The sequence below is a fragment of the Hippocampus zosterae genome, chromosome 2, assembly GCF_025434085.1.
Source record: "Hippocampus zosterae strain Florida chromosome 2, ASM2543408v3, whole genome shotgun sequence".
Taxonomy (NCBI): Eukaryota; Metazoa; Chordata; class Actinopteri; order Syngnathiformes; family Syngnathidae; genus Hippocampus; species Hippocampus zosterae.
This window is the reverse complement of record NC_067452.1, coordinates 31,150,334-31,177,536: the sequence shown is the minus strand read 5'-3', so window position 1 is coordinate 31,177,536 and position 27,203 is coordinate 31,150,334. Positions and strand designations below refer to the sequence as shown.

At 41.3% G+C, this 27,203-nt stretch overlaps 1 protein-coding gene across 4 annotated transcripts in view; it reads left to right on the top strand.

Annotated features, from left to right (window-relative positions):
- Positions 1–18,759, top strand: part of tafa5l (TAFA chemokine like family member 5, like) — a 39,766-nt gene extending 21,007 nt beyond the window's left edge. The window contains exons 3-5 of one of the 4 annotated variants that reach the window (XR_007961571.1): positions 4,605–4,732; positions 13,495–13,621; positions 14,088–14,544. Coding sequence is in view for 3 of the 4 variants with exons in the window: in XM_052059848.1 (XP_051915808.1) it covers positions 4,605–4,732; positions 13,495–13,518 (152 nt within the window). In the remaining variant the exon portion in view is untranslated. Of the gene's footprint in view, positions 1–4,604; positions 4,733–13,494; positions 13,622–14,087; positions 14,545–15,443 lie in introns of those variants that run through there. The other 3 variants (XM_052059848.1, XM_052059847.1, XM_052059849.1) reach the window with 3 other exon arrangements.
- The last annotated feature ends 8,444 nt before the right edge of the window (positions 18,760–27,203 follow it).

Genomic DNA, 27,203 nt, shown 5'->3' with positions numbered 1-27,203 from the left:
GACTGTGGTCAACGTCAGCAAAATGCACCTTCGCAAAATGTTCGGCAAACATTCGGCAACAGTTTTAATGGGGTTTTTTTTTCGAAACACAATTAAATTTTGCACGTGTTCAAAATCCCTTGCCACCAGGAATGTACAGCCGAACGTCTTACGACCGTTTCGCAAACCTTGGCGACCTTGAAAAAACCCTGACTAGAACACAACATTCACTGCCTTTGCGAATACAGTACTCGAAAGTTGTTCGCCACTCAGTGGGAGACGGGCTTAAGCGTACATTCTAAAAACATCCGTTTCAAATCATTTAAGGCGTTCCACCCGTGAATCCTCACAAACCTTGAGGATTCATGACTGTGAGTGTTCCTCAGCATTGTCTTCTAGGAAGAGGTCGGTGCTTGGACGTCCTTCCGTACGCACTTTCTCAATGGTTACTGGTAACCTTTCACATTCGTTTCCAAGAGAGGAGTAAATAGCCAGTTAAACCTCATGGATTTGAAACTAACTTTATCTTCTGTATTGAACCGAAAGTAAAATCCACGGCTTACTTCCTCAAGTGTAGCCTTTGGGACGTTTTCACATTTACAACAGTGTGCAGCTGGTGGCTTAATGAAGGAGAACTGGGCTAATTCTTTTAAGCTCTCCTCCCATCCTGTTTGTATTCTCACTTATTGACTCAGTGCGCATGAGTCAATAAGCGAAGTGACTCATTTTATGAGACAGAACTGACCTTATACTGTATATGGAATATAAGAAATAGCACAAATTGAAGCAGAGTGAGGTTCCATTGGCCTGCCGTATTTAGCATGTAAATATTTCACTACATCCCCTGCCCCTATTTTTTGTTCGCCTTTCTGCTACAGTTAGTCACTATTTTAAAAACTATTTATCGGCTAGACAAATAGTGGTTATTCCATATTTTATTTGTCCACACACAGGTCATTTTAATGATACATTGACAGTTCTTCTATCGAAAGAAAACTTTGTTAACACTTTTGTTGGAAGAGTTTTCAATATTTTTCATAGACTGTTCTCTGTTTCGTTTCGGGCCGCTATACTTGAAGGCACACACGAAGAGTAGAACATGAAGAGAAGCGTTATCCATTGTTGCCGTTATCGGCAAAGGTATGTTGCTTTTAGTTGACAGTATGACTACTTTAATGGTCTAAAAGTTGTTGTGTCTGGATAAATAAACTTGTGTTGATATATGTCGAAGCTGCATTTCAAGCTAGCTAAGCTTGCTAGCTGCTAACAAAGAGTCATGCTTGATTGCAAAACATCGCACAGCAGTGTTTGTACTTATTATTTAGCATCAGAATTTTTACATTGGGTTTTAATCAAGCGTTGTTTATGTTTCAGAACATAAGTTTCATTAAAGTGATTTTCCTGCATGATGAACAAATTAATGTTAAACAGAAAACCGAACTAAAATTTGCATGGTATGCCAACAAATAAGCATCGCATCTTCCTTGTATGTTTTGATGGTGTAAAGTGGTCACGTTGAAGATTTGATCGCCGTGCTCGTCTTCTTTCACTAAACTGATTTTTTTTTCTGGTATCAAAAAGAATGATTTATCTGTAATTGACTGACAAGAACATCCGTAAACAGAGCAGCTGTTCGCCTTTGTTGTGAACACAAAATGGAATTAGCAACTACTTTACCTCTGTTCTCAAATTCACTCGACCTGCTGCCCTCAAACATGGAAGGCTTTGCACATTGCATACAAATGTGACATCACACGGTAAGGGTCTATTGATTGTGCATTTTCCCAATTTAATGGTCAATCTTTTTGAATCCAGGTCTCTTTTATCTCATGTTTGGGCCACAATCAACAACAACAATCTTAGCTTTTGTTTCGACCTTTCCTTCCGATGATGTCTGCACAAAACAGCTCCATGCTCTAATTCTAATCCTCTCCCCAAGCTGTCGATTTTTCTCTGCTGGCCTTCTTGCTGCCATACTGCCACTCCATTATCGCATGTGGCTTGATAGTCACTGTGATAAGCGTCAACGGTGGGACTGTGTTTATTCTGGCTCCAAGGTTTCATGCATACTTTGCAAAGAGGTCACACATGCTCATTTTAATTTTGCTGTTAGTGCAGCTTAAGCATTTCCCCGTTGTTTTGATAAATAATGTTTTCTGTTGTGCTAATTCCATGAGTGCTTCAAGCACAATTTACTGTGTTGTTTCCAGACTTTCAACTTGTGCACAAGAACAATGTCTTTGGAGCTAAATGTTTGTTTTTGTTTTTTAACGGTGTGTGAGTTTAATTGATGCCAAGCAACGAGAGAGAATGCTAACAAATAACGTTTTCACCGCACTACGGCCGAAAGATAATATAATTTTGTCCATATATTTTCACTACGATTTTTGACAAATTCTTGTGTTTGGAGTTTTGATTTTGTGCCGCCATGTACAATTGTCAGGAAAGTTTTAGGGCACTGTGGTAAGTATAAATTGTCAGGACAATGCGTTGACAAAGTCATTGAATGTACATGCTAAACCCCACCAAAAATGCTATCCTGCCTTGAATTAAATTATTATAGCATGTTTGCACAAGCGCTACAAAAAAACAACATTTGCGACCAATGCTAGTGCTAACGCAACAAGAGAGATACACCCTGGCTTGTCTACTACCTGACCTCTAAAGTGGTTGACAGCTGGGGCAATGACATTGGCTATTTACCTTATTCGTAGTCAGGTTTCATATTTTCTCCTCATCTAAAAAAAACATGCTGAAGAAATCATGAAAACCCTAAAGGCACTGTTGCTTTAAAAAGGAGAAACACGGGGGAAAACCAAATTTTACTTCCAATGTCAAAACAATCTGGCATTGTTCTGGGTATATACAGTAGTGGTCTACCGACCAAACCACAATTTGACTATTTGAACGACTTCAGCCTGGACCAAGTCATGGCCCCGCATTGAAGAAGTAACAAGGTCACAGCACAGTGCGACAGCCCGAAGACGTTTATTTAATCTGACCTGCGCCATTCTGGGATGAAGTCAGTCCCCGGTTAGTCAGCACTCCCGCCGCTTTGCTAACTCAGCCTTTTTTTATTTTCTCAGCTCGGGAAATTGAGTTTTGCTGGCCACAGTCCTGTACTCTGAATTACATGTGCAACTGACTGATAAATTTGTACCTCGGCGGCGGAGGCGTTGTTGGAATGAAAATTCACAGAAGCGTTTTAGGAGGAAGGTGACTGGAGCGCTCCAAAAAATGTTTCGTGTGAGATTCCAGGTACATGATGTAAAAAATCGCTCTTAAACCTTGTTGGCTTTAATGAGATAACTTGTCTCTTGATGGGTTTATTACTCTGCTGCACCATATTCAGTGAAATATGATACGCCCCACTTGCTCTTGCAGTTACACACTCAACTCTTCTAGACATTCGACAACTCGTTATCCCTTTATTTCGATCTGTTGACCATGTTAGTTACCTTGTTCCACAAAAGGTTGCCCATGGGAGGGAAGGGCAGAAGCAGGACCAGGCCAGGTCCATTGAGATCTGATAACCTTTGCCTGTTTTTTTTTTTAAACACACTGTGGAAAGAACAATCAGCTCTTATCGGTGTGCGCCACGGGCATGATGTTAATTCAACGTTATGCAGACGGCGCTCAAGAGAAGCGATGAGAGGCGTCACTCGCAAGATGACTGCGCCCTCCGTTGTCTGTCGCAGACTGATAGCTTGAATATGCCTGGCTCTCCATTTGTCTTTTCTAATCTGCTCCTCTTTCCATGATGCACACTGGAAATGTTTGTGAGACTTAATTTTGGGTTCAGCACACATCACATTCAAACAAATAAGCGTAATAATATTCCCTCTCTGTTGCTTACGATGTGTTTGAACATTGCACGAATATAAACTTTCGATTTGGTGCTATTCAATACCAAAACATCTTTGAGTCACGTAAAAGAGGGTGAAATTTAAGTCAAATGCTATCGCAACATTCTTCAATTCTCCTGTTCAAAAAAGATATATATAATCATATTTGGAATTTAGAGTTGATAGAATTTTCTGTCATTAGCAGCAACAAATGACTAACTTCCTTTTACATCTGTGTGACAATTCAAAATGTGTTTTAAAAAAAGATGGTGTGAGGCAACTTTCCCTTCAGTATTCATAGTTTTTACACGTTAGCAATGTGAGAATGCTAAAATGATTCCAGATTCAGATTATTTCTTTTTGCACTCGGTCCTTTGACAAATACAAACTAAATGGGATTTGTCCTGCAATAAGGAAATGCCAATTTTACAGAAGCAAAGTCGTCATTAGCAGTCCACAATAATAAAAATCACCTTGACACTCTGCGTTTACCATTTGAACGTGCAGCAGTGTATGTGGCAGCTATGCGTGAATGAAAAAATACAAAATATTTCCAAATTCAAAACAATCTGCCCAATGGGAAGGGAGTTCAACAAGCATCCAAGTGTGTATTTTTTATTTTATTTTTTATTGTTTTGTGACCTCCTGCCTAATACTATGCTTAGCAATCAAGTAATAATTAAAAAAAATTCTCACACAGTCATAACGATGCTGTCAAATTTAATTTGAATCTCCCTCTGCCGGGTAGTACCTAACCCGTGTCTAACCCCCTCCCCCCAGCGAGAATCGTGCGGAGTCGTCAATGGTGTGAGATGACCCCCTGTGTGGAGGGCGAAGTTTGCAGCCTCCTTTTCAACCGCTCCGGATGGACCTGCACCAGAAGCAGCGGACGCATCAAGACCGTCACGGTAACTTATGTCGCCTTATAAAACTCGATGATAAAGTGTAAGTACATGACCTCAAGTGTTTAATATCCGTTTTTCGATACAAGGGAGCGGACGGTTCCACTGATAGTAGAGTGACTATTTAAAAACAACAACAACGAACTTTTGAAAGGAACAATCCTCCAAAACCAAGCTTTTGTTTTCATTTGTAAGACATCTTCTGACATTTTACCTGGTAAAATGTCAGAAGATCGAAATGTCCTGAAACATTCAGGAGACGCCTCGAGTCGGAAAGACTCAAATCTACGAGACTTTGAAAAACATTCATTCATTCATTCATTCATTCATTCATTCATTCATTCATTCATTCATTCATTCATTCATCTTCCGTACCGCTTGATCCTCACTAGGGTCGCGGGGGGTGCTGGAGCCCATCCCAGCCGTCTCCGAGCAGTAGGCGGGGGACACCCTGAATCGGTTGCCAGCCAATCGCAGGGCACACATAGACGAACAACCAACCACGCTCACACTTACACCTAGGGACAATTTAGAGTGTTCAATCAGCCTGCCATGCATGTTTTTGGAATGTGGGAGGAAACCGGATAACCCGGAGAAAACCCATGCAGGCCCGGGGAGAACATGCAAACTGCACACAGGGAGGCCGGAGCTGGTATCGAACCCGGTACCTCTGCACTGTGAAGCCGACGTGCTAACCACTGGACTACCGGGCCGCCCACTTTGAAAAACAAGGAAGCGATTTTTACTCAGTCCGATTCTGGCAATTTCCATGCTCAGAGTGAATTGCTTGTGGCTCGAGTAAATGAACATTTCCTAGAATGGTTTGATTGTTATCATGTTAAAAACTTTCCGCAAACTGGACCGCTAATAAGAGTCGGAGAGCATTCAAATGTGTAGAGCGTGAACAACAGGGGGATCAGTACACATCCTTGAGGAGAACCGGTGCTGAGTGTGATGGTGGAGGAGAATGTTACATTATTACTGACATTCAAAGACATTGTGCTATCTTCTTTATTTTCTATTTCTATTTCTATTTCCCTCCATAATATTTTCTGCTTCTCATTTGGCCCCCTCGGGAAAATAATTGCCCACCCCTGTTTTACCATGACGTCGCACATTGTTGCGACGTGGCTTCCCCACTGTCATCGCGAGTAAACGAACCCTTCCATGTCATTTGACCAGCATAGCCTTTGTCTCTTTTGCCGTACGTTGAATGGTAAAGTGTCAATCAAAAACACGTTAACGTGAGGTTAGTTGCTCGGAAGGGAGATCAAATTTCATTTCCTTGCTTTCTAATTAAGAAAGCTGAGATAACTTGAGCTCGACTTTTGCCTTACTCTGCCATTCACTTGGTCTTGAAGACCAGCAAAGGCTCTCACGACAAGAGCTGATCACCTTGAATTTGTTGAGAATGAACCAAGTGTTGAGTACCTTACCTTATGAATCATTTGGTTTGCACAGACAATGAACGTTTCTTTTCACTGAAACAAATTTGAATGCATTCAGATCTGAGCCGTTGTCAAGACAGAAAGAGAGCCGGTCTATTTCTTTGTTTCCTCTAAGCACAGAATTGTTTCATTTGTGACCATGAAAAGTTGTTGGATTCAGGATTGTGTGGAATATACTTTGTGCTCTTCTCCACTTGTTGCTGACGCTGGTAGAAGAGGAGCAAGCGATTTTGCTCTCAAAGCGGAATCATGCTCGGCAGCTTTTAGTTGCTGCTGCCGGCGGTGTTGTTCGCGCGCGGTTACGCGCCAAGTGATACCGTCATGTCATGGTCTCGGGAAAGATGGCAAAAAAGATGATCATTTATGGTACCATTGCTTGTGTGTCCTTTTTTGAAATACTTCACTGCACCATGACCAAAGACACATGAAAGCCCAGATGCGGTTTGAAAAATCAGCGTGGTTCTCGTCCTCAGGAGACTTGCCATCATGCTCAGGTACACAACATCAGAAGGAAAGCTGCATCTTTTTTTATTTCTTTTTTTGCTGTTGATCTTTGCCCTTTCTCTCTTTCTCACTTGCAATCTCTTCTTGTCTCTTGCTCGCTCATCCGCCTCCTCTGTCCGACTGCCTCGGGCAGCTACGGCAGATTTCACGCATGCTTTGCACTTGTGTCCTAATCTATTCTGAAGGCATACTTAGGTTCATGTTTGTGTATGTATGCTGCCTGCCTGTGCGTGCGTACGTACGTGGGTATGTGCGTTTGTATGTGCTACACACACAACCTGTGTGCTTCTCTACATCTTTTCGATTAGCACGGCTGAGATCAGGTAGAGTTAATTGAGATGATGGTGATGGTTTTAGGGGAAACAAGGTTATGAATAATAAGACATGGAAGTGGGTGTTATGTAAGCACGAGCTGGAAACTGAATGTGAAATAAGATCCAGAGTGAAGCTTAATTAATACAGAACCAACCACTTTGTAGACTACACTGTCTGACTGGCTGATTGCCTTTTTTTTCATTTCAGTGATGCACTCAACCACACACACACACACACACACATACACATAGTGCGGAGGTGCAGGATTCGATTCCGGGTCCGTCCTTCCTGTGTGAAGTTTGCCTTGTGCCTCTGTGGGTTTTACCCGGGTCCATCGGTTTCCTCCCACATTGCAAAAACATGCGTGGCAGGTTATTGGAACACCTGTAATTGTCCTACGGTGTGAGTGTAAGCACGGATTGTTGTTTGGCAGGCAACCGGTTCAGGGTGTCCCCCGCCTACTGCCCAAACGACCCCTGGGATCGGCTCCAGCTTGCCCCCGCGTTCCTTGTGAGGATAAGTGGCTCAGAAAATGGATGGATGGATTTTACGTTCAATACTACACCAAAACCCAATGAAAGAGGTGATTTCTACGTGGATGGACATTGAGGGGCATCTTCTCCCAAGAGCTTCAATCAGAAAAGCATAGTTTCGCATCTTTCTGACGCCAAACGGAAGTCTGACATTTATGCTCTCATGAAAGCGGCACGCCGTTGCATAGCTCAGAATCTGTCTTTAAGCAGCTCAATTAAATTAACCAAAATCTGCTCCAATACTTAGATGTGATTCCAACAGCTATCAAGTTTAATCTATTTTTAGCTTTGCGCCACCCAATGGTCAGGTGTGCTGAGGGTGTGTCACCGCAAACGACCTCGCTATGCTTAAAACCCCAGCGTGCCACAGAGCCGTCTGACAAATTCCCCAAAATGAGGTTTGTATTGACACAAAACTCATGATGCACCGGTTTTTACGTACAAGAGCACCTGCGTAGTCTATGACTCTAGACACCTGATAGTTCCCAAGATCAGACGGAACGTCTCCTCACGTGAACCGAATCAACACGGCAGCCTTCGGGAGGACAATGTAGATTTGTAAGAACCGCTGCTGACGCCGCTCTTATTCATGCTCGGATCTGCTACGTACCGAGCCTTGCGCTTGAACGCTGCCGTGCTCTCTTGGAGGATGATTCACAAGATTCGTAAGCCAATGAAATGTGTCACTCTTCTGTGATTCAACACATTTTATGATGCACGACCTTGAAACCAGTCTATGTGCCTTAGACGAAGCGATTGGTTACCAGTCGATCGCAGGGCACACAGGTGATTACCCCCCAAAAAAGATCTTCCGATTCCAAGTATTTTTCTTTTAACATTTTGAGCGATAAATTTAGCTCACTCTTCGCAACTCATTGGGCTCATTCAACCTTTTTGCAGTTGCATTATGGTGAACTTGTGCAGTATTTTGTTCTTTAGCGGTTTAAATGAGATGTGCCTCCTGCACCTCTTGCCAAAAAGCAGAACTCTTGACATGAATGAGCTCTATTCTGGTAAAATGACTGTCATTAGGCCGCGAATAGCACAGTTCATTGAGTACAATGCATAAGGCAGTGAGGGGAACAACGTGTAAAGATTATCGTTTGAACCACGTCCCTTTGTACTGACAGGTTGGTACATGCAGTGAAAAATGAGCCTAGAGAAGAATAAATGTATTTTAAATGGTCTAATTTCTATCCAGCCAGAAAGTGTTGACGAGGAATATCAGTACTAAAAGTCATTAGAGCAATGTTGACGTCGTTAAAATTCAATGACCGAGTATTGGATTTCTGGTATTAAATATGAATGCCATACAATATGTGCTCTGTCCTCCAACGTTCTGTCGCTGCTCTCTTTCACTCTCATTTGCGGAGGAATTTATTTGATCTTGTCCAGCAGCAAGTAAGCATAACAATGGTGCATTTACAATGCAGTACAAAGCGACTGTGATGCAGTCAAACAAGCCCTTCTTTTACTTTCCGTACAGTTCAATCAGCATACTAATGCTGCTTTTAAATGAGGCAAAGGACTGTGTGTTCAGCTTTTGGCTTTGCTCGCTTGAGATTTCAGTCTTCGTCATGCTTTTGTTAAAGTACTGTAATTACCATATTTTCCACACTATAAGGCACACCGAAAAGCATTCCATTTTCTCAAAAGCCAACAGTGCGCCTTGTAATCCGATGCTCCTGACATATGGATCAATATTCAGATTTTTTTTTGGGCATAGTTTTAAGCGCTTTGTTACATCTGCAGCGGTTGTGAAGGATCTATAGAAATAAAGCTGTATTGTATTACATTGTATTCCTTTTAGCCGTCTCCGGGCAGTAGGCGGGGGACACCCTGAATCGGTTGCCAGCCAATCGCAGGGCACACATAGACGAACAACCATCCACGCTCACACTCACACCTAGGGACAATTTAGAGTGTTCAATCAGCCTGCCATGCATATTTTTGGAATGTGGGAGGAAACCGGAGCACCCGGAGAAAACCCACGCAGGCCCGGGGAGAACATGCAAACTCCACACAGGGAGGCCGGAGCTGGAATCGAACCCGGTACCTCTGCACTGTGAAGCCGACGTGCTAACCACTGGACTACCGAGGATCAAGCGGTACAGAAGATGAATGAATGAATGAATGAATGTATTCCTTTTAGCACAGCTCCATCTAGTGGATGCATAACGCAACCGCAGCGAATATTCTATGCACCTCATAATGCGTTGCGCCCTACATATGAAAACTCTTTTAAATCAGGCCATTCATTGAAGGTGTGCCTTATACTTTGAAGCGCCTTATAGTGCGGAAAATACGGTGCCTTATTTTTGTTGGTTGACATGTCTCGTTCCAACAATGACTTAACATTTACGCGATGCGGTGACTGAATGAGACCAAGTGTATATGAGAGAAACTGAGTGACAAAAGGCCATCTTTGCATAGACCTTTACCTTATTAATTTTTAATGTAGCTCATGTTTTGTTTAGTATTTATTCCCACCCTCTTTCATTTATGTACAGTATGTATTCTTTGTTGTTGTTTCCTTCCATCAGCTTTGGGCTGGAGGTCTTTTCTCTGGCTAGTGTGTCAGAGGCTGTACGCGCTCCCTCGTATTGTCACATCGAGCACACTTCATCCTTCTGCTCTTTTTTGAAGTTCTGTCATCCGCAGCCTTTGAACTGCCACTTGTGTTTTAGCTCGTCTCCAGAGGTTCATCTGGTGTGAAATCGTTGGAGCTAAAGGCCACGTTTCAACACTGAGTCTTGATAGCACTTTAGGCAAAGAAAAACCTTTCACTGGGTGAGACACGCTAAAGCTCTCAACAACACTCTGCACCTTTTATTTTTTTATTCCCAAAACTACAAGTGGCATTGAAGCAGCACGATGGCTGGATGATTAGCCCATCTGCCTCATAGTTCTGAGTTTCGAAGTTAAAATCTCAGCTCTGGCCTTTTTGAAGACTCTAAATTGCCCGAAGGTGTAAATATGAGTGTAAATCTTGGCCAGTATGTGTGTGCCCTTTGATTGGCCTGTGATTAGTCCAAAGTGTACCACGCGTCTTGCCCAAAAGTCAGGTAGCATACGCTTTTGCTCATCCGCAGCCTTAGTGAACATGAACAGTGTAGAAAATGGACGAATGGAAAGAAGTATTGAAAGTGATGAGCATTTATGTGTGACAATGCATCTACTCGAGTTAAGTGGCATTCAGCGACTTGGTGATGAAGTGTTGCCGCCATAGGTGAAAATACAAATGATCAGAATCAGATGTCTTGGCCAAGTATGCCCAAGCCAAACAAGGAACATTCTTGATTGTTGTTTGACTTCAGACGACCAGTTCCTAAGCTTTATTTTATGTTTTCATACCTGGATACATTGGATTCATAACCTTGGTTTCTTTACTTGATCTTTGTGAGCAAAGCAATTTTCACATGTTTGCGGGTGACATTTTGTGGATTTGGAACGACTTGACATCTTAAGGCGGAACAAAAACTTTGAAGTGTTTGCTTCAATGGAATTTCTTCTGATATTAAAAATGCAAAACTATTCATCAGCTTGAGCTTTTGTTTGTGAAACACAATGTTTCTAAAACAATAAAAATAATACTTTGTTCCTGAATTATGTCATGTCGATGAAGAAAAGTAGCTAATTGATTGCCTTTTAACATTTCAGCATCGATCTTCAGTGGCGCCTTCTGAAAGATTCTGCCGGCGTGCCTCATTTGAACTGCGAGACTTGATCATTTATTTACAACACTTGATGTTTACAAGTCAGGTTTAAAAGTGTGCACCTCCAGCTCAGAGAGGAGGTCCAAAAAATGCCCTGCATTACACAACAAATTGCTCGTGAAGGAAGCCCTCTCGTCCCGCATGCCAGCAGGAAATCAATGTTTTCCAAGTCCAAAATTTGTCAGGTTCCGGTTTTGTTTAGCAGCCATGGATGATGAGCCCATTTCTTGCACTGTCTTGTCCACATTCATCTTGTTGCCCTTTTAATTCGTGGGAACAATTCATTGTGCTGCCTCAGCACTCTGCTTCAACTTCACGAGGGTCTCAGATCGATTACTTAGACCTGAAGAAAGAGACAAGGTCCTCAGTTGCGAGCCCAGATGCGATGAAATCTCTGAAGAGGTAAACAATATCTCCAGGTAACTGACCAAGCTACACCTGTGCTTTACGAAATAATAGAAATAGAATGTATCCCCTTCAAGTGTTAAATGGTCACCATCAAGTGACATTCTTAAAAGTCATCGTGTCAAAGTAATTTTAATCAAATAAATGGATATTTAATATTGCTGCATGTAGAATAGAAACAAAAGTTGTCCCCATGGTAAAAAATTTGCCTTTTGTTTGTGAGCCTCTCTGGTCATTTCCATGCTAGTCATTAGCCAGATTGCTTTTGGCTTGAATTCAATGATTAACATCAACGCCCTGTAAAATGAAAATAAAAGTCTCATAAAGTTGACATACCACAAGGAGCGTTAGTAACAACACTGCAAATCTCAATGATTAGAAAAATTGCAAGCGCATAAAATGAGGCGGGCGGCCCGGTAGTCCAGTGGTTAGCACGTTGGCTTCACAGTGCAGAGGTACCGGGTTCGATTCCAGCTCCGGCCTCCCTGTGTGGAGTTTGCATGTTCTCCCCGGGCCTGCGTGGGTTTTCTCCGGGTGCTCCGGTTTCCTCCCACATTCCAAAAACATGCGTGGCAGGCTTATTGAACACTCTAAATTGTTCCTAGGTGTGAGTGTGAGCGCGGATGGTTGTTCATCTTTGTGTGCCCTGCGATTTGCTGGTAACCGGTTCAGGGTGTCCCCCGCCTTCTGCCCAAAGACGGCTGGGATAGGCTCCAGCACCCCCCCAGCCTTGTGAGGAGAAACGGATTAGAAGATGGATGGATGGATGAAATGATGGGATGTTTTGCTGAGCAATTGGAAGAGGCACATGACAACCACCACTACATTGCATCATCGTATTTTCTTCTATGACATAACCGGTCAAGTCAAAGGAGGAGTGGGGGAAAATACAGCTGATGCATTAGATGCTGACTCTAGTAACATTGATCTTCTGATTCAGATACAGCTGGAAAATTTACCATGGTTTTTTTTTAAGAGAACTCAAACAGCTTGCTATTTTCTCCGAAAGCCACCTCGAGCTGGGGCTTCTCCATAAACATATCCTTTCTTTTGGTCTTTGTCCATCAAAATGGTTAACAGGGTATCACAATCCATTGTGTTTGTTCCTCTTGTCCAACCCTTTCTGAGCTGCTCCCTGAATGTAATAGAAAGCCATAGGTTTGCTTTGCATCGCAGCCGTCGTGGCTCGTATCCCCACGGGCAGCCTCATTTTGCTCCTTGTTTTGATTTAAAGATGCAGTGGAAGTACTTAGCATTTAGATGACATGCCGAAGAGAGGTGTGATGGATCAACAGCTCTTCAGAGGCCTGAATTCCGTCACCAGCCCAGTGAGCCGGTCTTACAGATGGACGAACCGAGTGACAGATCACAGGACGAGAAGCCGGGTTGGCTGCGGAATACCAAGTCCGCAGAAATGACTGAAACAGAATGCCTGGCACAACCAGGAGGACAGCAGCGGATTGCCAATGCGGCTCTCCCAACGCTTGCCTCGCCTTTGCTCCTCTGATTGGCTAAACACATCATTAGCTTTGTGATTATGATTAGCTGAGTCATTATCTCCACAAAAGTGGCTCATTCACCAATATTAAGACGACAAGGAAGCTGCTTGGTCCTAACAGTCAAGAGGAAAGAAAAATGCCAAGATTAAGCCGTCGTTGGGTCAAGCAAAACTAAAAAAAAGCGTACTTAGTAACCTTCATCTTCCATTCTTTCACCTTGTACATAATTAGAAGACATACCGTGTGTGCTTTTAAATGAACATACAGTACGCTCTTCACCAGAGGCTAGCATGTTCAGGGAAGGTTTAATAAAACATTATTTTAATGTCGATCTACCTTCTTTTGCAGCCTTTGCCCAGGGAGCCATCGTAGAATGCAGCGGTGGGAAAAAGACCACCTGCGAGTATGTGAGTATTATATTTATTCGGTGGAGACAGAAATACTAAGCTAAGATAAGATAAGATATCCTTTATTCGTCCCACACTGGGGAAATTTACAGCCTCCAGCAGCAAGAATGTATGTAGAAAGAAGAAAGGAGAAAGAGAAAAAAAAACAACAAACATCTTTCAATTAAATACAATATGAACACAAATGGATACATCACAGTACTATTTACAATTTTCCTTCACATCATTTAATTATTATTATTATTATAATTGTTATTTTTTATTCATCAGCCTGACAGCAGTCGGTAGGAACGAGCGTCGGTATCTCTCCTTCTTGCAGCGCGGGTGTAACAGTCTCTGGCTGAAGGAGCTACCAAGTGCTGTCAGGGCGGGCTGGAGGGGGTGGGAGGGACTGGCCATCATAGCTTTTAGCTTAGTTAGCATCCTTCTGTTGCCCACCTCCTCCAGAGTGTCAAGGGAGCAACCCAGGAATCACTAATCTAATCAGGCACTACTAATCACAGGCACTATTTTTTAGTCCTTTCAGGGACAGAGGTTACTACAGTGGACAGGGGTTAAATACTGTATATAGATTATTTTATTGAAATCGAATGAATCGAATGTTTTTTTAAGGTTTCTAGTAGTGAAAACATTGACCTGTCAGCGATTTCTGATAATTCATGAAACCACGTTTTGAAAAAAAACCCCAAAAACTAATGAATGTAAAGAACTGATCACAAACATACCAATACTCATGAGCATTTGTCAACTCCTTTAGCGTTTGCAAAGGATCATAAAATACAAAAATGCACTTTACTGTGTATGCTTCCTTTCTATTAAGCCATGTTTACGCAAATCAAATTTTTTTCCCCCCATGTGTACTTTATTGTCCATCTCGCGTCGCCACGCCCAATGCGCAACTGCCCTAACACAAGTTATAATTGAAAGTCATATCTCGTCAGAGTGTTACACTCACTCTGCTTGACTTTGCTGGAAGGTTTCCATCCCTTTCCTTTCTGAAAAAAAATATAAATAGAAAACATATGAGACATTTAGCTTAGTTCTTTTCCCAAAGCTGTGTCTGTGAAGTTTTTGTATTCGACAAATCCAGAGGCTTCTGGAAGATTGATTTCCCCTCTCCCGCCGAGAAAACAAAATGAATCATGCACAATTACCAAGGACACTGAGAGAAGGCGTGATTGGGGCCGCCATAAATATTTATTTGCCTGTACTAGGAATTTATACTATATGGATTTGCCACATCCCATTTAGGTGTCTGAATGATTTATTTACGCAATCCTGGGTTTGTCGACTCTTATGCTCAACCATGTATGTATTAGCATTTTATGGATTTATCCATCGTGCACTGTCAACGTCAATTATCGTTCAAATGGGTACTTGATCGGATGATTGGCTAAATGAAGTCATTATCTGACCTTTCTCTTTATTCATTTCTTTGTGAAGTTCGTTTTTTCAAGATTTTACTGTTTTGATATACATTGCTGGTCTTGCGATTGCTTCTCGGCACTCTAAAATGGATGCCCGTTTCATGAAGATTTTAGCTCGTCGGTTATACACAAAGAGATTTGGTGATTTGCACACAACTCAAAGGAATGCAATATCAGGCGAGACACAAAAACACAATTTAATGGCACTTAACTGATTTAAGTGCCACTCATACACACAAAAAAAGTCTGGCTCAGTCTGAACATGTTCAACAAAATGGGATCGTCTATCATGTACACAATATGATTGCGATGCAAAATCTCTTTGAGTCATGATGAAGTGGAAGGACAAAATGTTATCAGATACTGATGAAATACTTTATGAGTGTGTACGGTGTTCTTGTCTCATCATTTGTTGCTTCCCACTTTTTTTTTTTTTTTTTTTTAATGGTTTGTTCCTTACCAGGTTCCCCGATTCATGCTGTGAGATAAGCTGCGGCCAATCACTACAGAGCATTACGTCTGTCCAACAAAAAGTTTCACAAACTCGACACCATGCCTTGAGCCTCTCTTTTTTTTGGGCTTTTTCTTTCTGGTATTTTCAGCATCAGCCTTGACACTTCTGCAGCCACATTTAGAGACTAAACATTGAGCGGTGTGTCAGCGGCGAAACATTCTTCGACAAGTATTGGCCATGCAGTCTGGAGGACACTGCCCGCAAGACTTTATGAGAAGATCTTTTCCTAAAATCAGTCCATCTTCTCCCTTTGCCAACACTGAGGCCATCCAAGATGATTTTACAACTATCCGTATGATGCTGAATCACCGCTAACTTCACCCAGGCCACTGATGAACCCACAGCATTCACTAGGATGTAGCCAGCAGACACTCGGCGTGAAGAGCGAAAGATATTGTGAGCGTGGACGTCTACTTGGACTCTTTCTGGGGTGGACACATCACATGTGAAAATGACTGACACATGTCCGACCCTGTCAACAAAGGTCATCACGTGGCTCGTTTGAATGGCTCATCATCCAACATGTGTTTTTTTTTTAAACATAGTAGTTAAATCATTTTTGTCAATGAAGCTTACTTCATCAGAGGAATTTCTAATAACAGACCCCTGGTGCAGTGCGAGCGCTGTGTTTGTGTGCATGTGTGTGTGTGTGTGCGGGCACATCCAGGGATACACTGTGAAATAAATTCAATCAAATGTCATTGTTCATCCACTTGTATTTTTGCCCACACCCAGAATGGAACGTAAAGGACTGGGATTCAAGCCCCACTGTAAAGATAAGAAGGAAAAACTCCACTATTGGAACAAAATTCTTGAACATTGGAAAAAAAAGCCTAATTTTGTGTTCAAGAACAGTGTCAAGCTGTAGGCCCAGGGGCCAGATCTGGCCCACCACATCATTTTATGTGGCCCGCAAAAGCAAATCAAACATGTCAACTTCCACGATGATTGCTAAAATCTCAACCAAAATTTAACATTGTCATATGTAATCAATAAGAGACATAGTGGAAGCATTTTCTTGTTACCAAACCCCTCATTACAGTAACTTAAACAATAGTAGAATAAGACCGTTATTATAGACTTTTTTATATGGTTTTAGTCATAAGGGAAATGGTAACTAAAATGTGGCCCATGACAAAAATGAGTTTGACACCCCTGTGTTAAAGTAAGAATGTTGTCAAGTTACCGGGTAAATTTGTGCAAACTTGACAAGCGATGAAACTGTGTTTGTGTTTGTTGACACATCAACACCAGCAGCAGAATGAACTCCTTTTAATGTGTAAATGTTTCAAGTATGCGTTGAACTCACCTCTGATGTTTGTCTTTGTTCAATCATGAAGCAGAACTGTTTTTCAACAAATATGAAAAGATATTTAATGAGGACGAGTATATGACACGTCTCTCCAGACACACAGCCACTGCTGATCTCAGATCTTGGCATTTGGTGAGAGTTTTGATATTTACTTGTTTACATGGTAACATAATTTCTGTGGAGAACTTATTTTCTCTAAAAACAAAAAACAAAAAAACAAATCAGACTCATACCTTTTTATTTCCAGGAAAAAAGAATTATACTTTTGTTCTTACAACTTTAAGAGATTTCTTCTTGTAATGTAACTTCTTTTCTTTTTCAGTGTGGCCCAAATACTTATTTGTACACAGTACACAATCTCGCACTAAATTGTGTCCTTGTGTTGAAATTGCAAAGCGTTTGCACAATTGTTTTTTTTTTGTGGTCTTAATTTTTTTGCATTGAAATATTTGTATTGAGGTGGCGGAACAGAAATAGTGTATAACTGAAAGTAGTAGTAGTAAAAAAATAAATAAATCTACTATCCAGAACATTTCCTATGTGATGTATTTGGGGGCACTGGTCTAAAACCAAGTCTATTTTGATATGACATCTTTTATTGATCTGAAAGTATTAGCTGCCCTCAGATGCTTGATATATTTGACATGATATACTGTATATATAATTAAAGTACAATTATGGTACTTTATGTTCAATGGATGTCATCAACAAGACCTAAAGAACACTGAAAATGTGCGTTAGAGACCCCCCATTCACTCATTATCTTCACTTCAGCTGATTGTTGCTAATGCTACGGAGAGGTTAACTCATCCATCACAAAAGTTAAAGCAAGACTTCAACAATTCATTAATTATCACGCCAGTCATTCTAAATAGTGACATTTTGTTCAGACCTCATCTCAAAGCTGTAGCGATGGCGATTCGGTTACATTTCACTCATAATGTTTTCAGAATAAGAGTAGTATCAAACACTGCTTTGTCCACTTCATATTTTTTCTCAGTTGCCTTAATCAAATGAGGAAGTACAACAGTGATCAGATTCATCTTCTTACCAGAAATGTCGCTCAATCAGTTTGTATGATTAGCAGTCTCGAACCTTTTTTGCGGAATCACTCCTTGCGGTTACACGTAAGCACCAGAAACAAACAGTTGCTGGGTGGGTGAGGGGGTATGCAAGGGCCAATATAATCGAGCACTAAATATCACCGCCAAAATGCTGTAATCACACCACCTCTTTGATCAACTGGCAGGCAGACCTTGCTCGTAGACAAGACCTTTGACCAAGTAAAAGCTAAACTCACTAACAGTTATGGCGTTGGGTGGCGTAATGTGATTTGAGCTCTGTTAATATGCGTCTTGGATTTCACCTTATTTTGTTCATAAATATAACAGTGTACCTCAGACCCTCTGGATCATTGTAGAAATCAATCCATTGAATGCATTATTATCATTATTATTATTGTTAACACACAGACACGCGATTGTGGGTGGAAGGTGGTCTCCAAGTGCCCACTTTACTGCGGCCAACTTTATATGATCCGCAAAGTGGAGATCTTGCAGTTGTTTGTTGTGAGAGGTGGAAAAGCCACCTTGTTGTTATTCCTGTCATTAGTTGGCGAGCCTCATGAGCATTTTCCATCTGCCTTCTTTTGTCTGAATGATCGAATCACAGTTGTAATGTTGGTTTAAGGTAAAAATCACCAGTGAGTTCTTTACAAAACAAAAAAACAAATGACATTATACATAAGCTGAAATCTGAAAAATAAATGAGTCTTTTCTAGGACAAAAGCATGTCGAGCTGGTGTCCCTGTTAATGTGATGATACCCTTATTTTTTCTTTGCCTGTTTCTTTCTTTTCTTTTTTTTGCTGTTGTTTATTTGTACTTAAAATCCTGTATATCGGTGTCGTAATGTATGCATTCGAGAATATAAAGTGAGCATCTGCTTGAGGGAAGACTGGCTTTTCACTGTGTTTGTGGGTGTGGGTGTGTGCCAATAACTACTACTAATGATAATAATAATACATTTTATTTGTGGGTGCCTTTCTAGAAACTCAAGGACACCTTACAACAAGCAGTTAAAATCACGAGTACAATTTTAAAAACAACATCAAATAAGATGAGAAAAAATACAACAAAAATAAATAAATAAATAAAATAATGGCTTTATGGTCCGAGTGAATAGGCTTGTCTAAACAGATGTGTTTTGAGGCTGGATTTGAAATGTGTTAATGAGTCTGAATTACGAAGGTCAGCTGGGAGTGAGTTCCAAAGCTGGGGAGCAGAGCGACTGAAGGCTCTATTTCCCATGGTGACGAGGCGAGCAGGGGGGACAGAGAGGAGGACAGAGGAGGAGGACTACTGCAGCTTCTATTCTATGCGCCTTATAATATCATGCGCCCTATTTTTGGAATATGGGAGGAAACCGGACTACCCTCAGAAAATCCACACAGGCAAGAGCAGAAAATGCAAACACAACCCTGGAAGGCCGGGGCCCAGACTCCAGCCCATGACATCTGCACTGTAAAGCGGACGTGCTAGTCTGTCGACCATTGCGATGTATGTTAAAATAAATAAACAAAATATACAGATTACTTCATTTGTTATTTAATTATTTTTGAACTGGAAAAAATATATATAATACCATTACGCTGTGTAAAATGGTGCTATCTTACGATTTGGATTCTACACGTGTTTTGAAAGAAAACAAAATCAGAGACAAATTGGAATAATACTGTACAACAAAAGGTTGTTTGTTTTGTTTTTTTCCTTCCAATGAAACTGAACTGGAACAAAAAAATCACAAGAATATAGCAGATGATAATACAGTCTACTGCATATTTCATGACAACGCCTGCATATTACATTACACCGGTTGCCCTCAGCCATCGTGCAGGGGATAATCCACACTAAGGGGGTGCAGTTATTGCTTCGCTCAAAGCAGACTTTTTCCAAATCTACATCCTGCATCATGAATATTCCAGTAAAATGTTTGTGAAATGGGAAACGGAAAGCTTGTTGTGTTTTAAGCTTCAGTGAATCCTGCGGACAGGCTGAAACAGAAGATTTCCTAAACAACTCAAGAAGGCTGCGACCACTAATTTGCAACTGAAATGGAAATAATGTTTCATCACATTATTCTAAGACAGCAGACATGTTTATTTTTTGGGGGGGGGTTTGTCATATGTAACTGTCACACAAGTGTAAAAAAAAATAACTTGACCAATATGAAACATGAAAACAATAAAACCCTTATTCGGCCTACCATTGAATGTCCTGACTGCTACAAACTTATGGTTAACTCTATTGTGGCCAGCAGGAAAGTGCAAAATCAGGCAGCTTGTGGCACTAAAACGACCATTATATGAGCCTCAATGCAAATTGCAAAGTGCACGCCGAAATCAACATTTTAGTCTTCAGCCGTTTTGGGTGAATTCCAAATAGTACATTCTGTTGAGTGCTCTACTGTGCTCTTTCAGCAGTATTCTAGCCCAAATCCGAGAAAGTGATGTCTGTTTACACATCAACTAAAACTAGGGACAGGCCAAATATCTCAGTGTGGATGGCCTTTATCTGATCTTTGGAACGGAGACTTCTAAATCCCAAACAGATCTCTGCCTGAGCCCAATGAAGCGCTCCATCCTCAACCACCAACAAATTAGCAATTATCCGGATATAAAAATCTATTTACTGATCCATTAGCTTAGCGAAGTCTTAGCATTGTCCAAATTGTTCACGTCTGATGACTTATTGGAGACTTGGGTTTGCCAACGGCGCATCGCTAAAGGTATAGCTACTTAGAATGGGACGGTCTGACCTTTTCCCCACTACAGTAATTGGTGTGTTTTCTAAGCGGGTTTTTTCTTACTTCTGAAGAAGTACAAGTAGCTCAAACACACATCTGTTTGCAGAGAATAGAAGTACTGCTGTCATATGAAATCTATTATGTCATCCCTCAAACTAACAGCTGCAAACAGCAATTACAGTCTGGCCCAGATAAGCAGAGCAACAGTAGCTCCGAGGATGGCACTTCATATATGGTGAGTGACTGAAAGAAGCTGAACTACTCGTCGTGACGTTTTCATTTGAGAATAGGGCCGTCCAAATGGCGTCCTGAGATAAGCGCGCTATGCACCAATGACTGAGGTCATCAGACCTGTTGCAATTTCTTTTAAGAACAATGAGCTAGCAAAATCATCCGTGTCATCACCGTTTATCTCATTTTTGCTTGGGACACCTTTGTATAAGCACCTCAGCCAATGGCAATGCAAACACATTCTTACAAAAGCAATGACGCAACATTCTGAGGCAAAAAGGCAAACTTTTGAAAACTCCGATTGGACAGTAGCCTAGCATAGCTTTTCAGCTCCCAGTATTAGGCAAGTAATTGCTTCCTCTACAGTGAGAACCTCTAGCATTTCCTGCGGTCCAAAAGGAAATATATATATATATATATATATATATATATATATATATATATATATATATATATATATATATATATATATATATATATATATATATATATGTGTCTTATCAAGACAAACTGCATTCAAACTTATTTTTGGTTACACTGATTGTATTAAAGTGCACTCTCGTGAAACTTGTTTGTCAGCTAACGCGCCCAGCCATATTTGCCTGAAAGAGACAGAGCAATAATGTAGCAGCCATGTTGGCACAGCCTTCTCTCCAATTCAACTACAGTATGTCATTTGTTTGTTTAGATTCTCACAACTCTGTGTTGTTCTCATAATTTTCCAAAGGTGGGCACTCCATCAATACTGACAGAAGTGACGTCAATCGTCACTAGTGGACGCCCGTTTAGCTGACTCTGTGCAACGACGAAGCCCGGTGCTTCAGTGCATAGCAAAACCACCTAACACATGCGAAAGCGAAAACCTGTCAATGTGGGTCAGGCTGCATCCTTTCCGTTATATAAATAAGTAATATATAAATCGGGCCTGTATAAAATATGAAATGTACTGCAAAAAAAAAATTCTGAACTAATATTAGCACAGACCTTGGCATAAATACATGTCTCTTGGCCGGTCCACAAATGTAACAGTTAACTTCATGTGTCGTGATTCTGTTTGTGACCAGCAGGTGGCATTTTAGGGCTCCCCCTGCAGTTGCACACCTGTTGGTCGTTATGTTATTAGTAGTACAAAAGGACTCCCTCCCGACCACTCATTGTGGGGGCATTGTTTGTTTGCTTGCTTCCGTCATGTTAGTTGCTGTCACGGTTTCTGTTGGCGTGTGTTTATCACTTACTTTTTTGCTTATGCCGTGGTTTTGTTTGCTAATTTGGATTTGTTTTGTTTTCCAGACTTTGTGTGTTATGGATTTCGTTTCCTTAGTATTTTAATACAATTCTTGAAGTTCAATCTGCTCCTCCCTCCTGCCTGCTTTTTGGGGGGCACCGCCATCACGCTAGGTGAAAATGTGATGAAAGATTGAGAAGGTCGACATGATATCCTCCTCGTTAGCATGTCGCATCTGAATCGTTTTAAAGTCTGCTTGTTACATATTGTTGTTTCAGCATATACGGTAGTCCCTTTTCGGCACATCGACACTAAAGTGGAACGAGCAGCAGAGAGAAGAGGAAGGTATGAAATGGTCGTTTTGCTAGAGCAACAGAAGCTAATTTATCATTCTCCAGGGGTCAGGCGACGCTCCCTTGGTTGTGAATTTTAATGTTGTTTTTTATGGCTCTTAATAAACTCGATTTTGCTGCGGGCGCTTACACAGAGAAGCACAGCATCCGTCAGTCAGCTTACTTAGTGACTCAAGGAGAGAGCCAAATTTAGCCCACAGAGCTATCTTGTACTGTATTACGGGGTGCAGTACGGTGAAGTACGGTGGCCAAAAGACACACTATGGAAGTCATCCTGATATGTATTTTGAATCCTAATTTTGTTTTATATAGCACTAAGGATTTTTGCATGTGCAGACACTGTCAACAAATCAAATTTATGATGCGAATAAAGAAGACAATATATGATACTGGTCCCTTCAAATTAAGATTGTAAATCAGTATTCGTCACAATCATGAAACAAGCCCAGATGCTTTAGGAACTGTAAAAAATAAATAAATAAAAGCTCACGTTATTCATGTTCGAAGCATAGCTGTAGAAAATCTATCTGGCTGGGGCTGCTCTGTGGCCTTCATCCTTGATCCAGAACACAGTCATATACTGGACTTACCGAAGTTCTTGCAGAGGTCTGTCCGCAGCATGACACCTGTACTTTGTTTCCACTCACTCAATGATTTGGCTGCTGACAGCAGTAGAAAATCATAGTGTGGTACAACTTTATGATAAGTTGTGTATTTCTCACTGGGTGTTCCTACCTCGGCCCCGAGCGCATCTGCAAATTTGGTTTCAAAAGTAGATGAAATTTTCGACGTGCTCAAAGGAGGTCTCTTGTGCAATGCAGGTGGTCCAATCCAATTTTTGTGTTTTTTTGATGGAGGCGCACGCAGACTGGACTCGGCGATCCGTGAATGTACAAAGTGGACGTCTTAGTGTTTCATTCAGAAAGATGACACCAGTGTGGGAAAATCATTATGAATCTTTGTAGATATTAATTAATTGGATTATAATTATCATCATCATCATAATAATAACATATTTTAATAGCACCCTTGTCACTATAGTGGGACAACAAGGTGTCAAGAAAAGTGAAGTAAGTGTAAATGCTTTTAAATCCAGGTCAAAAACGATCCCCCCCATACATATGATTCAAGTTTGTTTAATCATTTAAAAAATATTTTTTTCACAAATCTTGCTTCTGCACTTTTCTGAATTTTGCTTTTAAATGTCCTTAAATAAATTCTTTGTAAATGTTTTTAAATGTTCTACTTTTAATTAGATGAAGCAGATTCAGCTACCGTGTATATGCGTAAGTATAAGTATTGGACGGATTAATAGCTCACTCTCCTTTTAAATGAGCACCAATCAGTCATTTCGAGGGCCTTGACAAAAGGTCTGCTGTCACAATTTGTCAGTGACCCTTTCACGTGGAAGGAAATTCACTATGATGAGGGTACGGCTCTCCACACGGCTTAGCGACTTGTTTATCCAATTTTCAAAGGTTGATTGGCACCATTTAACACATGGTCAATTCATCACACGATTGCATCCGGCCACATCTGTCTCACTGACCCACAGCTCTGCATGTACACAATTAGCAGGCCTACTGCTGAGGACTCATTTGTGTTTTGGAACATTTTATAGCCTTTAAGAAAATTCGACATGTCCCTGACAACGAACGGTACTTGACCGAGGAAAGTGGACATTTGAATCATCTTAAACCTCTGTATTTCAGCAATACACAGAAATAGGTAAAAAGCTACTTTACAAAATATATATATATATATTTACGATACTTGAAGGGAACAGCACTGTATTACCATATTGCAAGTAATGGAATTTCAGTCAGTGTCCTCATCATCTTTGCCATAGCAACCCAGGACTTTAAACTTTAGACAAGAAAATGAGTGGCCCTACCAGGACGCCTCTCGTTGGGTTACATTGTCATTGCCACCGCTTGACACATGATGTGGTTTCCTTCGGGCTGAGCTGCTGTGTTCTTTAAGGGAAACCTTAGTTGTGGCATAGTTGACAACGTTGGTGTTCGGTGATGTGTCCGCTGCATGTTCCAAATGCACAGATCCGCAACGCTAATGGTGTAATTCTGCAGTTCTGTGTTGAAGTGTTGCCACCAGGAATGAAAATACAAAGGGTTCTTTTACTTTGTTGCTATATGCTTTCAACCAGATTTTAAGTCTGCGATTTTTACTTGGGCTTTAACATTATTTGAAAACACATGGCTACTTTTGAATTCTTTTTGTGGTTTTGGAGAAGGTCAAAATCATTTTTTTTAAACTACCGGTACTATATTGTCAATATATTTCTGTTCCTAAGTGCAAGACAGTTTTCTCCCATTTGTCTTGAAGTTACAATTTTGAAACCATTTATTTAAGTGTTTGGGCCATATGGTAAAGAAACTAATGATCCCACAAGGATGAAGTCAACACAAAAATGGATACCTTCAAAGTTTTGAGTCCATATGTAAATACAGTGGTGGTACCTGGAAATGAAAGTAGAACTGTTGATCTCATGTGTCTTTTCTTTGAAAAATAATTATTTGGATTACAACTTCTTACAATTTGCTTTCTTCTATTGTGCACTGGTAATTGTTTAAAAAAAAAAAAGTAATACTCCTTCGTAGAAACCTATCATGCAATATTGCAATTGATCCACACAGCATATGTTTGAAAATGAGTACCCGAAACACGTCTGAATAACCTCAAGCTGTCGAGCGCCTTAATGTGCGATTAAGCATGATCCATAATGCCTACCAGCATAAATGGACCCTTTCCATGCCTCCAACCCGACAGATGATATCCTGTGAAATATGGAGAAAATGTCTGTCATTGCAGGCAGTCTGTCATTGCCAGTCTTGATTAGCTCAAACTCTGCTGAGCACAGTGAGCTGTCGGCGTCCTCCTGACTCAAAGACGACCTCCTCTGGGTTTTAGTTGTGACAGATTGAGGGTGTCAGGGGGGGAACTCCCAAGGGTGCCTGCGTGTTTGTGTTTGCATTTCTGCGGTACTTGTTACACTGTGTGTGCATAAGCATTTGCCTTTGCGCAGCAATGCGTGATTTCATCCGTGTTCGTTTGTGCGGATGTGCTTACGGCCCACAAACTGTACTGTGGTTGTGTGCGTGCACGAGCTGTCATCCCAGTCTGTTTGTGTGCACGTGCATGCGTGCGTGGTTGGAGGCTGAGTGTACCAGGGTCACGATACCGTCTGTGAATCGCATGTCTCCCATCAGTCTGACAGCATTAAGCCGAGTCCAATCAATACCCAGAGGGCCTCCAATCCCTGCATGACAGCTACATAAAGACGCACAAAAGGCGAGCAGGGAAGGGTGCCGCGAAGAGATTGCGGTGCTACGGTGACTTGACTTGGTAAGTGATGGATAAGATTGAGTGCAAAGCTCCCTCCATATTTGTGGTTTAAGGTTTTCATGGGTCATTGGGCTCAAATTGGACCCTTTTTTTTCTTATTCAGTTTGCACGTCGGCCTCACAGTGCAGAGGTGCAGGGTTCGATTCTGGCGCCGGCCTTCCTGTGTGGAGTTTGCATGTTCTCCCCGTGTCTGTGTGGGTTCTCTCCGGGTACTCTGGTTTCCTTCCACATTCCAAAATCATGCATGGCAGGCTCAATCCTGAAGATTGGAGCAGCTAGATGATGTATTTTTGGCATGACATTACAATTTGGCTTTCCCTGGAACACCAGTGAAATGTTACGATCCATGAGGTGGAGACACATGATGTGTGTCACAAAATACGTTTCTACTTTTCACAGGAAGTCATCAGGAAGTCCTCCACACACAAGCCACTGCATCTCAAACTACCCCTCAACTATTAATTCTGTGGGGAGATTAAATCTACAAGCACCACCGCACGTAGTATGTACCACACTGTAACTTATCTTTAGAGTCAAGTCATTGTGCATTGATAGACGGAGGAGGAAGAAGGATAAGTTATTCTTGACGATGGGCAAAGTTGTCATTGGAGACATCGCCGTGAGAAATTTCTTATCTTCCTTGGATTCCTCTAAGAGTGCCAAGTTCAGGTGGGGCTGTTGAAGTGGCGTTGTAGGGGAGTCAGGTGCTAACGATGGCATTTCAGAAGATTTGGTGGCCTGAGTTGTTTCCTTTCTTCTTCTATTACCTCGTTCATGTAGGATGATGTCATAGGTTTCTGATTCTGGGGCCAGAAGGTACAGTTGTACTCAGTCGTAAAGCAAAAAATGGTAATGGAAACATTTTGTAGCACACATTTATTGTTTTTTAGCTAGTCACTGATAGCATACAGGTTAACTCTCCTGAAATGCATGCAGGCAGCTGAGCTTTTTTGTTCCCTCTCAGTGAAAGTGCGATGAAACAGATTGGGACTCTACCATTTGCAACCACCGGTGGGAAGTTTCAACCTGATTCAAATCTGAAGGTATCACAGCAATTAAAAAGTACCATGCTAACTGCCCACAAACCAATAGACAAACACACCACTCTCCATTGTGTTCACTTTTAATAAAGCACTTCATTTTCTTCTTTTCTCACGGCAGTTTGAGCCGCAGTGAAACCATGCCGGGAATGCAAATGTTAGACCCCTGCCCGTTTTATCCCATGATTGAGAAACAAACTGGCAAACCCACTTTTGCTAGAGGAATTCCCCAGAGAAGATGCATGGCACATTGAGTATTTACCATTTATGGGGAAAACTACTGCACAGCTGGTAGTTTGATCATGAAGAAATATGGATGGATGGATGGTCAGACTCCAGACACTTGTCGAAAGAAATGTACCTTCCTTTCATTCTGAAAGAT